This window comes from Hippopotamus amphibius, chromosome 4, assembly GCF_030028045.1.
Source record: "Hippopotamus amphibius kiboko isolate mHipAmp2 chromosome 4, mHipAmp2.hap2, whole genome shotgun sequence".
Classification (NCBI taxonomy): domain Eukaryota; kingdom Metazoa; phylum Chordata; class Mammalia; order Artiodactyla; family Hippopotamidae; genus Hippopotamus; species Hippopotamus amphibius.
The window spans coordinates 158,983,900-158,999,325 of NC_080189.1; the positions used below are offsets into that span (position 1 = coordinate 158,983,900).

A 15,426-nucleotide genomic window follows, 5' to 3' on the forward strand; every position below is an offset into this window, starting at 1 on the left:
AATGTTTCATTATTGACAGACTGTGGAAAATTTGTATATTTTTAAAATCACGTATTAATTTAACTTATAGATTCTCAAAATCACTCTTCCTGTCATACTGATTGGTTTTCTTTCCGAAGCTTTAGTCCATGTTTCAATCATAGTACTGAGGCAGTAAAAAGGAGGAGAAAATCACAATAAGAATATTCACACATAAGAATATACAAAAAATAGAGAAAATGCTAACACTTTATATTAAACCAAATTTTATTCTTCAAGATATTAACATTTTGGTGTAGTTCCTTCTATTTTTTTGTCCTCATACTTAATACATCTCATAGTATGTTCATATACCAATTAATTGCTTTTCACTAAACAGTATAGCATGTACATTTATTTCTTCCGTGACCTTAAATACAGACCCTTTCTCTCCAGTCTCAAGAAGCAGTAACAAAAAGCACCTGCACAGCACCCCCCTCTCTTTACTATGTTCTTAACCTCTTTAAGCTTCCATTTTCTGGTCTGACAAATAAAGACACTAGATTAAACGACCTTTACACACCTCTACACGATTAAAAGTTATAAGATTAGAGGGAAAATCCCTTTTGATTTAACTCTTCTGACTTAAGCTTTTCTAGAACATACCAGGCCTGTATTTAAGGAAGCAGACACCCACTTCCTCTGCTCCACCACTCAGTAAGCTTATCCTATTGAAAATAATTTGATTCTTGTGATTCTTGATAATTCAGGAATTTTAGATATTTCAGGATTAGTATTCTCATCAGAAGTGATCTTATTTGTAGTGATTCCAGATTATACACAAGAAATTCTTATTTAAATATAAAGAGAAAAATCATTAATTATAATCTGTTTTTCTTCTTACTAACTCTACCACTGAAGCAGAATATAAAGGGATTAGCTTTTAGAGTGTTTTCTTTTAACTGCCCTAATTAATGGAATTTCACATATAATAAACTGTCATTTTTTCCCCACATGTAGATTTATAGAAACATGAGCTCTTACCTTAACTGGGAAACTACACTTTCCAGTACGAACCCCTTCTTCATCCGTCTGCCACTGATGTGGACGACTGGCCTCTGGAACATAAACATCTTTCTTTCTCCTAAAACTTTGCCGTAGTTTATTCATTTTAATTATTACAAGCTGTAAAAGAAATACAAAAAGGAAGTTATTACCTTCTCACACATTTAAAGTTTGTACTACCATACTAATACAACACTAGTATCTCAAATTAAAGGTTTTGTTTTAGGGGGAAATGAGCAATTAGTATATTTCCTCTTAGAGTAACTCTAAGTTCAAACAAACAAATTATTTCACTTTTTGAAAAGACAATTATAATGCTAGTTCTTGTAAAACAACAATAACCTCTTGTACGATCTGAAGAGATGTTATTCTAAGAACTTTCAAGTACTTTAATTGTAATAATCCAATGAGTATTCCTACAGATCTACCTCTCAAATCCATTCTAACTCCTGAATAAGGAAATTTGTACATGTAAGCCAAATTATAAAACTGCTAACAATTTCAGAAAATATTCTGAAAACTCTGATCCTTATTAGGGAAAAAACATTCTGAAACACTGAAACTTGAGGATCTTTTTGGCTTACTATTAGAAGACACTAAGCAAAGCAGGGACTACAAAAGCCTTTTGGAGAACATTTTATAAAAAGAAACTTTCCTTTAAACATACTTGAAAAAGAAAAAGTTCTACTAGGATTAAATTATCCTAAAGAAGGTTTTTCTTGCAAGTAGTATGACATCAGAATGTACTTTCATATATACAATCATTACAGATATGAAAGTAATCTAATAGTTTTCGATGACAAAGGTCCAAGTCTCATCATTAACTCTGTAAATTGAAAAGTATTAAACCACAGTGTTTTTGTTTTATTACTGGAAGAGGCATGTCTCTAATGCTTTCAAAGGTGCAGTAGAAATCACAAAACTACAGTGAAGGAAGACTTATCTGATAAGAAACAACAGAGCATTTAAGAGCCAATGAATAAACATAATGAATAACTGTCCCTTTATAGAGCAAATCTCAAAATCTGAAACCAATACCTTCAGTTTTCTGTTAAGGAGGATTGCTCATTCTTTCCATAAGGGATTTAAGCACCTCAACCAGCCTAAAGGGAGATCTTCACTTGAGAAAATGATGTGACAAAGCTATATAAAGGAAACATCTTCTCTGTGTTAAATAACAGGAGTGTTAAATAACAAGCGATGGAACATTAATTCCCACATAACACCAATGAAAGACTTGAAAATCAAAGTTTGTATTCTGAGTAAAATCATTTTGTATTTTCAAGTGCATAATGCCACAGCAGAACTATTACCAAATTAGCTAATTTACACAGGCAAATCTTACCACACATCTTCTTAAAAGGTAAAAATTTAGATGAATGGTAATATAAAAAAATCTCTGGGGTTTCCTAGGTGGCGCAGTAGTTAAGAATCCGCCTGCCAATGCAGGAGACACGGGTCCAAGCCCTGCTCCAGAAGATCCCACATGCTGCGGAGCAACTGAACCTGTTAGCCACAACTATTGAGCCCATGTGCTGCAACTACTGAAGCCCATGCACCTAGAGCCCGTGCTCCGCAACAAGAGAAGCCACGGCAATGAGGAGCCTGCGCACCACAACTAAGAGTAGCCCCCACTCACCGCAACTAAAAAGAAAGCCCGCGCACAGCAAAAAAGACCCAACACAGCCAATACAATTAATTAATTAATTAAAAAAAAAAGATAAAGTCCAAATTCCCAAGCATGACAAACACAGTCCTTTTTTATCTGGCTTCACTCACCAGCCCCATTCACAAGCTAAGCTCCAGCCATACTACACTACTTACAGTTCTTCAAACAAGGCACGCTATCTTTCAGAGCCTCTATACATGTTCCTTCCTCTACCTAGAAAGACCTTTCTCTATTTGCTTCGGGTTGAAGTTTACTCATCTTTATAGAGTCAGCTCAGAATCTTCACAGAAGCCAGCAGTTTTTCTGACAAGTCCCTATCTGGTCTGGGTCCTTCCATTTCATGACTCCCATGAACACCCTCTGCTGACCTCTATTACTACTCAAACCTTACAGCAATTTTCTATTTCCTTTATAGCAGGCTGTATCTTATTGTTTAAAGAGTACCCCTGCATCCTATATATGACAGTGCCTGTCATATATACGGCATACTATAAATTTGAAGAAATGAAAGATAGAATAGACCCCATCTTATTAGATGATATTTACTAGGTAGGATTAATGTAGACATGTAAGACCAGAGAATCATCGACGTTGGAAGAGACTGCATTTAATAGTAAGCCAACCTCCCACTGAAAAAGGAACTACTTTGATAACTTGCCTTAACGCAAAACATCCAACCTCTGTCTAAATAGCTCAATTACAAATTTATTTGCTCTTGGGCAGCTATTTATTGTTGTACCATTCTGACCAATAAGAGAACAGATTGGAAGTGTCAACTGATTTCGGGGTCTAAATATCATGTCACTTACAGTACTAAAATGGTTTGTGATCAGCATTTCTACAAAGAGAATTACATATCAGTGACTCTTGAACTATGCTTTAGGTAGCCCTAGGACCACCAGTTGCTTGGAAGGAAAGAGAAGGAGGTTAGAAGACTGGACACAAGTCTCAGGAGGGGCTTCAGGTTCCTGTCACAGCTTCAAACACTTTCTCTGATTTACACGTTGGGGTTCCACGTAAAAGTTTAAGGAAAGGGTTTCATGGCTGGAAATTTTTTGAAAATTAGTGATATAATTATAATTGTTCCAAAATGAACCTGGCAAAATGAAAATACATAATAATATCTTGCTTGCTACTTCTTAATGAGTAGCTATCACTGGCCTGTAAAATAACCTAGCAATTAAGATAATAATTAATACAAGGGAGAAACCAAACACTGTTTTCAAATTATGTATAATGATTTTGCTTACAAAAAACAGATAACAAGAAAAAAATAGAAAAAGTTAATTCAAAGTAACTTTTATTATTGGTCCTCAACAAGGTTGAACTTTACTCCCAAATAAAGAAAACCATAATACCCCTTGTGACAGTCCTGGCTGAATAAAGGTAAAGAATGTATTTTTGTAAGTATAAAACCTGAGAACAAACTTATTTTGTCCTACAAACTAAATTTTTAAAAAATGAAATCCCCATTGTACTAGAATCTTCAAAGGTCACTATGTACAACTTAATTGCCAAATTCAGAAAATCTTTTCACAGTTCTCATTCCTTAAATGCTTTGCAAAATTTGACACCACAATTCTAGCTCTCCTTTGTACACTTGTTTCCTTCCCTGCCTTCCCCCGCCCCAATACTCTAGTCCTCTGGTTTATCTTCTTCACCTCTGTTTCTACTGATGCCTTTGAGGGCTTCCTCTACTTTCTCCCACCCATTGAGGGTATCCCCCAAATATCAGTCCTCCACTGTTCTCTTTGCATTATCACTCTTGGAGAAGTAATCAATCAACACAAACTATTACCCCAACTATAATCATTTCCTAATTATACTCAAGTCTTGTTCTCTTACTCAAATTTCTATATTTGGGTGCACTGATGTTGCCTCAATCATATTAATTTAAAGTTAAATAATCACCTCTTACCTCCCATTCCTTCAGTCCTCCCCCTCTTACCTAATTTGTTTGGGTCAGTAAAAACTGTTTGAAAATCTACCATGTGCTGGGCTGTTATTAATGCTAGTGGATACAGAAATTAATAAGACAACTTGCCTTTAGGTGGCTCTCTCCCTTTATAAAAGGTTAATTTCTGCGCAATATGGAGAATGTAATAATAGCACTATACACAGTATGGCCTAGAAGCAGTCTAAGTTCAGGAAACATTTCCTGTTGGAGATACTGCCTGAGTTAAGTTTTAAAAGAACAAAAATTAGCCACATACTGTGGGGAGTAGGAGGGAAAAGATATTTCAGGTAGAGGCAATAGTATCAACAAAACATAGATTCAGGAAATCTATGAACTAATTGAGTCAACATGATGTAACTGTGCTCCAGGAAAGTATTCTGCCCAAGATGATAAGACTATAAGCCAAGAATTAGCTTCACTGTGTCAGGAAAGTTTTACAAACTAATTTATCTGGGCAAACAATTTATGCATCAGGGCAAACAACTCTCCTGACAGGATAAAAGATTGCCTCAAGAACCTTTTCATGTTATGGCCACTTATTTTATACATTTATAAATTTATTTATTTATTTATTGCTGCATTGAGTCTTTGTTGCTGCACGTGGGCTTTCTCTAGTTGCGACAAGCAGGGGCTACTCTTTGTTGTGGTGCACAGGCTTCTCATTGTGGTGGCTTCTCTTGTTGCAGAGCACGGGCTCTAGGCGTCTGGGCTTCAGTAGTTGTGGCACATGGGCTCAACAGTTGTGGCTCACAGGCTCTAGAGCGCAGGTTCAGTAGTTGTGGCATGTGGGCTTAGATGCTTTGTGGCATGTGGGATCTTCCTAAACCAGGGATCGAACCGTGTCCCCTGCATTGGCAGGTGGATTCTTAACCATTGCACCACCAGGGAAGTCCCTAAGTCTACTAATTTTAAACACTGTGTCACAAACTTTGCCCATCCCTACCAGTTCCCCACCTTGAAGGACCTGCCTTAAACCACAGGAGCCCAGACCTCAAATCCCTAGAAATACCCTTCCCTAACTTTCCCCAACTACCAAGACTCTGTCAAAGTGGTGCTTCCCCCTGCTGCAGTAAATTTAATAAACTCAGCTTTCCTTGATCAATAGGACACGCTGTGGGGAAAGTCAAGAGCAGGAATTTATTATAGAAGGTGAGGAAGAGGGAGAAATATGACTCCTAAGTTTTAGGCCTCAGTAAACTGGATAGATGAATTCAGCAAAATGAATTAAGTCTTATCTCTCTCAGGCACAGTTGTTGACTTCCTCCAGGGTCCCCAGAGGGTTGGCCTGCCTTCATGTGCCTCTGCCCAGTCCCAGGTTGGCACAACAAGGATGATACAACAGTACTTACCAGCCCTCCACCCTGTCCACCATGGTCCTGAATGTTGGTCATCACCACATGTTCCCCCAGTGAAATGTGGAATAGACTTGTTAGGGGAGACAGCACCTTTAGCAATGACACTAGCTCCCCAGTAGTCAAACAGACTAACTAGCTCTTCATTAGACTGGATAAAAAAAGCAAGCCCTGGACTTCCCTGGTGTCGCAGTGGTTAAGAATTCACCTGCCAATGCAGGGGACACAGGTTCAATCCCTGCTCCAGGAAGATCCCACATGCCATGGAGCAACTAAGCCTGTGAGCCACAACTATTGAGCCTGTGTGCCGCAACTACTGAAGCCCGTTCACCTACAGCCCATGCCCCACAACAAGGGAAGCCACTGCAATAAGAAGCCCGCGCACCACAATGAAGAGTAGCCCCCACTAGCGGCAACTAGAGAAAGCCCACACACAGCAACAAAGACCCAATGAAGCCAATAAATAGACAGACAGATAGATAGATAAATAAATAAATATATATATAAACAAATTTATTTATGTATTTAAAAGAAGAAAAAAATAAGCAAGACCCAACATATGCTGCCTACAATAAACCCACAAATAGGTTAAAACGATAGAAAACAATATACCATGTTAATGCAAGTCAAAAGAAACCTTGAGTGACTATATACCCCCCTCTCAATAACTAATAGAATAAGTAGGAAGAAAATAATCAAGGAGATGAACAGCAAGACTTGAACAACAGTATCAACCAACATGACCTGATTGACATTTACAGAACATTCTGCCCGATGACAACAGAATATACATTCTAATCAAGTGCATGTGGACCATTTACCAATATAAACCATATTCTGGGCCATAAAACAAGTCTCAGATTTAAAAGGCTTCTAGTTATGCAAAGCATGATCTCTGACCACAATGGAATTAAATCGCCAAATATTTGGAAACTAAATAACATATTTCAAAATGGCCCATGGGTCAAAGTAGAAATCAAAAAGGAATTTAGAAAGTATTCTGAACTGAATGAAAACACAATATATGAAAATTGGTGGGATGCCACCAAAGCAGTACTTAGAAACCTATAGCACTAAACCAGTGGTTCTCATCCAGGGGTTGGGCGAGGGGGCAATCTTGTCTATTTGGCAGTATCTGGAGGAGACATTTTTGGTTGTCAATAGGGGAGATGCTACTGGCATCTCATGGATAGTGGCCAGAGATACTGCTAAACATCCTATAATACACAGGCCAGCCCCTGACAACAAAGAAATATCCAGCTTAAAATGTCAATAGTGTCGCTATTGAAAAACCTTGCATGAAATGTCTTTATTAGAAAATAAGAAAGGTCTTACTTAAAACAATGACCTTAGCTTCCACCTATAGACACTAAAAGGATAAAGAAATGTAAAGTAAGCAGAAAAAAAAGGAAACAGCAGGAATCAAAGGAGAAAGCAATAAAGCAGGAAAATACATAGAGAAAAGGAATCCAAAAGCTGGCTCTTTGAGAAGATTAAAAAAAACCCTGATACTCAATGATGAGTGATGACTTAGAGGACTGGGATAGAGAGGGTGGGAAAGAGTTGTGGGAGGGAGGGGATTTAGGGATATATGTACTAAATACAGCAGATTCACTTTGCTGTACAGCAAAAACTGGCAAAACAGTGTAAAGCAATTATATTTCAATAAACAGCTTAAAAAAAAAACCTTGATAAACTTATAGCTGGACTATTTAGGGGGAAAAAAGATACCAATTACCAATATCAAGAATGAGAGGACTTCCTAGGTGGCTCAGTGGTTAAGAATCTGCCTGCCAATGCAGGCGACACGGGTTCCATCCCTGGTCGAGGAAGATACCACATGCTGTGGAGCAACTAGGCCCATGCACCACAACTAATCAGCCTGTGTTCTAGAGCCCGTGAGCCACAGCTATTGAGCCTGTGTGCCGCAATTACTGAAGCCCACGTGCCTAGAGCCCGTGCTCAACAAGAGAAGCCACCACAATAAGGACCCTGCGCACTGCAATGAAGATTAGCCCCCGCTCGCCGCAACTAGAGAAAGCCCGTATACAACAACAAAGACCCAATACAGCAAATTAAAAAATTAATGAATTAAAAAAAACGAGAGAGCTGTCACCTCTAAGATTCTACAGATGTTAAAAATAATAAGGGAGGGACTTCCCTGGTGGTGCAGTGGTTAAGAATCTGCCTGCCAGTGCAGGGGACACAGGTTTGATCCCTGGTCCAGGAGGATCCCACATGCTGCACAGCAACTAAGCCCGTGTGCCACAACTACTGAGCCTGTGCTCTAGAGCCCGAGTGCCACAACTACTGAGCCCATACGCCAAAACTACTGAAGCCTGAGCACCTAGAGCCCATGTGCCACAACAAGAGAAGCTACCGCAGTGAGAAATCTGCACATGGCAACGAAGAGTAGCCCCTGCTTGCTGCAACTAGAGAAAGTCCAAGCAAAGCAAGAAAGACCCAATGCAGCCAAAATAAATCAATAAAATTGTTTTTTTAAAAAATAAGAACGGAATATTATGTACAAGTTTATGCCAATAAATAATTGCCAATATCTTCAACTAGATAAAACAGAAAAATTCCTTTCAAGTCACAAACTTTCACAACTTATTCAAGAAGAAACAGATAACCCAAACAGACCTATATCTATTAATGAAATTGAATTTATAGTTTAAAATCTTTCCACAAATACAACTTCTGGGCTAAATGGATTCACTGGTGAATTCTGCCAAACATTTAAGGAAGAAATCATACCAATTCTACACAAACTCTTTGCAAAAAATTGAAGAGGAAGGAATATTTCTCAAAGTATTCTATCAGTCTAAGACTACCTGATACCAAAACAAGAGATATTATTTAAGCTTTCTAAATAGACCAATATCTCTCATGAACATATATACAGAAATTCTAAACAAAATTTTGCAAATCAAACCAAATAATACATTAAAAATATAATATCACCACATGGAGTTTTTCTAACAAATGCAGAGTTAGTTAACATTTGAAAATCAATCAACATAAGTCATCTTATTAGCAAACTAAAAATGTTCCCGTCAATATGTAAGTTTATAACTCATGACAAACTGTACCTTTCCTTCTCTGAATTCACAGATTATATACTGAACTGAGATTTTTTAAAAATGGGTTAAAATTCAACTAATTATAAAAGCATAAATTCTTTTCTTTCTCTGTCTCCTATAGAGTTCATATCTGGCCCTGACTTCTTTGTGAATTCTAGTCTTGTACTTCCAATTCAAATGTCTCCAAATCAATTTATCTTTCCTTTCAAACAAGCTCTTCTTCCTGACTCTCCTATTTCTACATAACACCTTTTCATCCATCAAAGCTTTAAAATGAGAACAGCATACTCTAAGGTTCATCTCTGATGCTTTTCCATAATTCTTCCATACCAAGTTCATCAACAGGTGCTATTGGATGGGAACAGGTATCAACATCTCTGGTATCGGCCATTCAGCATTTCTATTCCTAATTGCCCTGGCAGAAAATTCACTTCATCCATGAACCTCTGCAACAACCCTGACTCCAACCCCTCTTTCCTCTAATCTTCCTACATAGTTGTCCCAGATTAATATTCCTAAAATTCTTCCTTGATTGTGTTCAAAAACTGTCGAAGATCCTAAAGTTTAATGCCTGAATCTGACATTCAGGAGCCTCTACAACTTGAACCCAACCTTTTTCCAGCCTTGTCTCCCAATACTTCGCTGCATAATCCTATGAAGATCTGACCTTTCAAATATGCTGTTTCTTTTTCTTTCTTCACCCTATATATTCTACTTGTAATATTTTACTTTCCTCCTCTTTCAACTAAAATACTATATGACGGTATAGTAAAGAAGCTTATTTTAAAATAATTTTATCATGTAAGAGACGTGACTTATAAAGAACAGGAAAAACAGAAAAATCCAAAGAATGAAATACAAATGACCTTAATCCCACTAAACCTCCATCAACATTTTAGAGTTTATTCCTTTTTTTTCTATGCATATATGCTTCATTTTTTTTATTCATAAAAGAGGGATCACATATCTTTCTCTCAGCAAGGCAAATCTGAAAATCTTTTCATCCCTTTCAGAGGAGTATGCTTTTACTTATAATCTAGGTTAATAATTCAGAGAAGTAAGAATTTTATGCTTTGTTATAATCAAAACTTCATATCTGAAAATGAAGAAAAAAGGTTTCAATTTATCTGAAGACAAATATTTATTTTTCACTCAGCACCTAGTACATTTACATGAATTTTAAATTATATATAAAAGACCTCAAATAGTTTAATTAAAATTCATTCAATAAGTATTTATTGACTGCCTCGAATGCCATGCTACAGCAAACAATACAGAAGAAAACCACTGCCTCTATGAAGGAGACAGACAGAAAATAAATAGCCAGATTACTCACAGTGGTGTGCTGACTAACAAGATTCAACTGTCAAATTTTCAGCAAGTTTGTGAACTGGGTGCTAAACATAGCCTTTATTACAAATTAAATTATATAAACTTATAATTAAATAAGTTATTTGAAAACAAAGGTAAACACTAGAAACTCATCACTTCCTAGCTTTTTTTGTTTTTTGTTTTTTAACTACATTTTCCTATTATCTATGCTCTTGGGGTTATTTATGATTTTGTATCTGTATGGTAGAAATACTACCTAATGCTGGGCTACTGTACCTCTCTTTTCCCGACATCATGGTCAGTGACTTCATGTTGGTAACTTGAAATCAGCCATGGTGGAAGTATTTACACCACAGAATTTGGCAAAAACTACCAATCACTGCTTGATTTATTGTTTTCTGATTGTCTAGATCTAAGAAACTGATGGAGAAAATGTTACAATGTAGATTGAAATTAAGTGTGTGCTGTGTATAACCATTACATTATGAATAGCACAAAAAAACTGAGGAAATATTCTTCCACTGTTTGAAAACAGTTATCTAATACAGCAAAGAAGTCTCTCACGTCACTGACAAATGAGTGAAATTTTGACACACACCTTCATTGCTTCACTTTCATCTTACTCACTAAACAAGCAAAAATATCAGCCATCATTCATGTTGGAACTATACTTGAAGAACTAATTGTGCAACATTCACCCAAACAAAACCAACTCTGTGGTATGTTAGAAGGTGGTAAATGCTATGCAGAAAAAGATGAACAAGGTTAAGAGGGGGATTAGAAGTACCAGAGGCAGGGATGAAATTTTAAATTAAGAAAGTAACACTTGAGCAAAGAATTAAAGAAGATAAAAAAGTGGGCCATATAGTAGGATGAGCATTCCAGAAAAAGAAAATAATTAAAGCAAAGGTCCTGCGGGAATAGCTTGCCTAGAGTGTGTGACAAACAGAAAGATCAGTATGTCCAGTGCAAAATGAAGACAAGAGAATAGTAGAGATGAGACTAAATAGGTTACACAGGACAAAGTAATATAGGACCTTGTAGGCCAAACACTTTGATTTTTCCTCTGAGAGAAACGGGGAGCCACTGGAGGGTTCTAAAAAGAAGCACTTATATTTTACACTTGGCTGCTGAGTTAAGAATGAAACAGGGAGACAATTAGGAGGCTACTACAATAATCCAGCAGATGACAGTGAACTGGATGCAGATGGTTCATACTAGAAGTGCTCCTGAGTCTTGTTTCCATATCTGCTCTAGAAATTACACTATTTGCTGATATAATATCTGTTGAAGTCAGATTTAGAATATTTAAATGGGAGAAAGGGGGACTTCCCTGGTGGTCCAGTGGTTAAGAGTCTCCCTTCTAATGCAGGGGATGTGGGTTTGATCCCTGGTCGGGGAACGAGGATCCACGTTCTGCAGGGCAACTAAGCCCACACACTACAAATACTGAGCACGCAGGCCACAACTAGCGAGCCCACACACTCTGAAGCCCAAGTGCCACAACTAAAGAGAAGCCCTAACGCTGCAAGGAGGAGCCTGAGCGCCACAGCAGAGGATCCGGCATGCTGCAATGAAGATCCTGTGTGCTGCAACTAAGACCCAGTGCAGCCAAAGTAAGTAAATAATTTTTTTTTTAATGGGAGAAAGGTATATTGAATTCCACTGCTGGAATTAAAGACAATTTTCTAAAACAAAGTATTTGCTCAACTGTTTCAAATAGGAAATCTTATTTATAATACTAATTAAAAGGTCAGCTAAATTATCATACTTTTCATGGTAATTAACCTCATGCTTGACAAAATAAACAGACTTCTTGAACACAACCTAAGTATATGAGTGTATGAAAGATTACAGGCACACATGGTAATTTGCTCTATACAGGAAAGAACAAAAAAAAAAGAAGAAGAAATAATAAATATCAGGCATCTACTGTGAATGGTACTTCAACAGGAGCTTCATGTGCAAGTTTACAGACTGTTAAGAAATAACTGTCCCTGGGCTTCCTAGGTGGCGCAGTGGTTAAGAAACTGCCTGCCAATGCAGGGGACACGGGTTCGACCCCTGCTCCGGGAAGATCCCACATGCCTCGGAGCAACTAAGCCCATGGGCCACAACTATTGAGCCTGCGCTTTAGAGCCCGTTAGCCACAACTATTGAGCCCATGTGCTGCAACTACTGAAGCCCATGCGCCTAGAGCCTGTGCTCTGCAACAAGAGAAGCCACGGCAATGAGCCCGCACACCACAACGAAGTGGAGCCCCCACTCACTGCAACTAAAAAGAAAGCCCACACACAGCAAAGAAGATCCAACACAGCCAATAAAATAAATAAATAAATAAATAAATAAATAAATAAATAAATAAATAAATAAAATTACACAAGTATATAAAAAAAAGAAAAGAAAAAGAAAAAAGAAATAACTGTCCCTAACCACAGGAAGCCCATGTTTAAGGGAAGAGACAAACTAATTCTAGGATCAGTTCCTAAAAGTTCCTTAGAAAACATCATATACTACAAAAAGTGGCAAAATAAAACTCCAAGTAAAGCAAAGCTTTCTAAGTGAATTCGCTGTAAAAAGTTTCATCTGACTTGTTATACTCACCAACTAAGAAGGTTAAAGTTCCTAAAAGAATCTTCTATGGCCTATTCAGTCATTGTAAGGTATACTACTACCATGCCTTGAAACAAACAAAAATTCTCTAGCAGAGAATAAAAAACAATAATTATGTTTCATATGGTAAACTACAAACTGGAAAAAAGTATAATTTCTAAAAATGGCTTATCAACGTAGCATATGCAGTTAGCTTTATGGTTATAAAGTTGGATTATTTCAATATTAAAAAAGCTTTAATAAGAGCTATTGTTCTAATTCTATAACAATGCAAGGCCTTTTCTTTATAGTGGTTATTTACATTGGAACAGATTACTTAGAAAGACTAAAAATCTTACTTTTTAAAAATTCGGTTTAAGGATTCTGGGAATTATATTTTATCCACTCCAAACAAGAAACTGGTCTAACAAAAGAATTTCCTCTAATCTTTACATATCTGTGAAAAATCATCCACCTGAAAATGAAAGACAAGGCACAAAACTAGGAGAATATACACCACATATATAAACAAAATATTAGTATCCTAATAAAGAATTTCTAAAAATCAATAAACAAATCAAGCATTAGTTTAAAACAGAATATCAACAGAAAATGAGCAAAATATACAGCAAACATTTTACAAAGGAAGAGAAACAGCCAATGAACACATGAAAATCATGCTCAACCCCATTAGCAATCAGGAAAATGCAAACAAGACACTATATACCATTTTACATCTGTCAGTTTAGCAAATATTAAAGAGTCAGACAATAAAATATGGGGCAACAGGCACTCTCATATCCTTACAGGAGCATAAACTAGGTCAATCATTTTGATAAGTAATTTGGCATCGTCTAGGAAAGTTGAAGACTCACATACCCTTACAACTCAGCAGTTCCGTCTCTAGGTGTATATCCTAGAGAAACTCTTAAACATGTGCACAAGAAGGTGTGTAAGATAATGTCTGTGTAGCATTGTTTGTCTGTAATCAGTAAAATAATAAACACTAGAATATAATTATCCATCAACACAAGAAATACAGAATATTCACACTATTAGAAAACCATGCAGAAATAAAAAGACCTCAATTTCAACATTTTTTAAAATAAAAATAATCAAGAGAAAAAGAAGCTATAACAATCAACATTGATGAATCTCACAATCATAACTCTGAGGAGGAGGGAAACAAACTGTTTATATTATGATTCCTTTATACAAATACTAACAACAACGAACACTCAGAGAATACTGCCTGTGTATCAGGCACTGTGCACTCTGCATATAATGACTCATTTTATTCTCACAATAGCCCTATCAGGTAGATTCTATTTTTAATCTCTATTTCATGGATGAGGAAACAGGCACTGAAAAGTTGAGTAATTTGCCTAAATTACATGGTTAGTAAGTGGCAGATCTACCTGGCACCAGAATCTGTGTTCTTAGTCCCCTGACATTACCTCTCAAAAATATGCAAAACTAAACATCATAACATTTAGGGATATGGTATAATTAGCAAAACTAGAAAGAAAAACAAGATAATGATAAACATAATTAAGGGCAGTGTTACTTCTGAGGGAAAAGTAAGAGGGACATAATTGGGAAAGGTTTACACAGGGACTTCAAAAGTTTTAGTAATGCTCTAATTCTTAAGCTGAATAGAAGATACACAAGTTTTCATTTCATTATGCTCTATAACCTACATATGATACATATATTCTTTTGTACACATCAACTATTTTATAATTTTAATTAGGTGGAAAGCAAGTCACCTAAAATCTTTCTGAGGACAGAGATGGGGAGTGTAGAAATATAAATACATATACATATATAATTATGTCATCTAACAAGGGGTAAGAAAAACAAGTCACATTCAGTTACAAAATTTAAGTCTCACTTTTACTGAAAAGAATAAAGTTATTGAAATTTAGTTTGTCCAGCCCAATCTAAAATGAACCAGACAGGGGACATTCCCGGTGGTGCAGTGGTTAAGAATCCACCTGCTAATGCAGGGGCCACGGGTTCGAGCCTTGGTCTGGGAAGATCCCACATGCCACCGAGCAACTAAGCCTGTGCACCACAACTACTGAAGCCCATGAGCCCTAGAGCCTGCGTGCCACAACTACAGAGCTCATACACTGCAATTACTGAAGCCCACAGGCTCTAGGACCCATGCACCGCAACTAGTGAGCCCATGTGCTGCAACTACTGAAGCTAGCGCACCTAGAGCCTGTACTCCACAAGAAGAGAAGCCACCACACTGAGAAGTCTGTGCACTGCAACAAAGAGTAACCCCCCACTCACAACTAGAGAAAGCCTGCAAGCTGCAATGAAGACCCAACACAGACAATAAATAAATAAATAAATATTTAAAAATAAAAAATAAATAAAATGAACTAGATGGGAATTCCCTGGCAGTCC

General features: G+C 37.0%; 1 protein-coding gene across 37 annotated transcripts in view; it reads right to left on the reverse strand.

Annotated features, from left to right (window-relative positions):
• NUMB (NUMB endocytic adaptor protein) overlaps positions 1-15,426 on the reverse strand; it is a 168,158-nt gene that overhangs the window by 65,801 nt on the left and 86,931 nt on the right. For 33 of the 37 annotated variants that reach the window (XM_057730732.1, XM_057730738.1, XM_057730747.1 and 30 more), the window contains one exon: positions 1,003-1,143. The exons of 2 other annotated variants lie outside the window; for them this stretch is intronic. In XM_057730732.1, coding sequence (XP_057586715.1) covers positions 1,003-1,143 — 141 coding nt within the window. Of the gene's footprint in view, positions 1-1,002; positions 1,144-13,367; positions 13,484-15,426 lie in introns of all 37 variants that reach the window. 2 more of the 37 variants (XM_057730760.1, XM_057730756.1) reach the window with 1 other exon arrangement.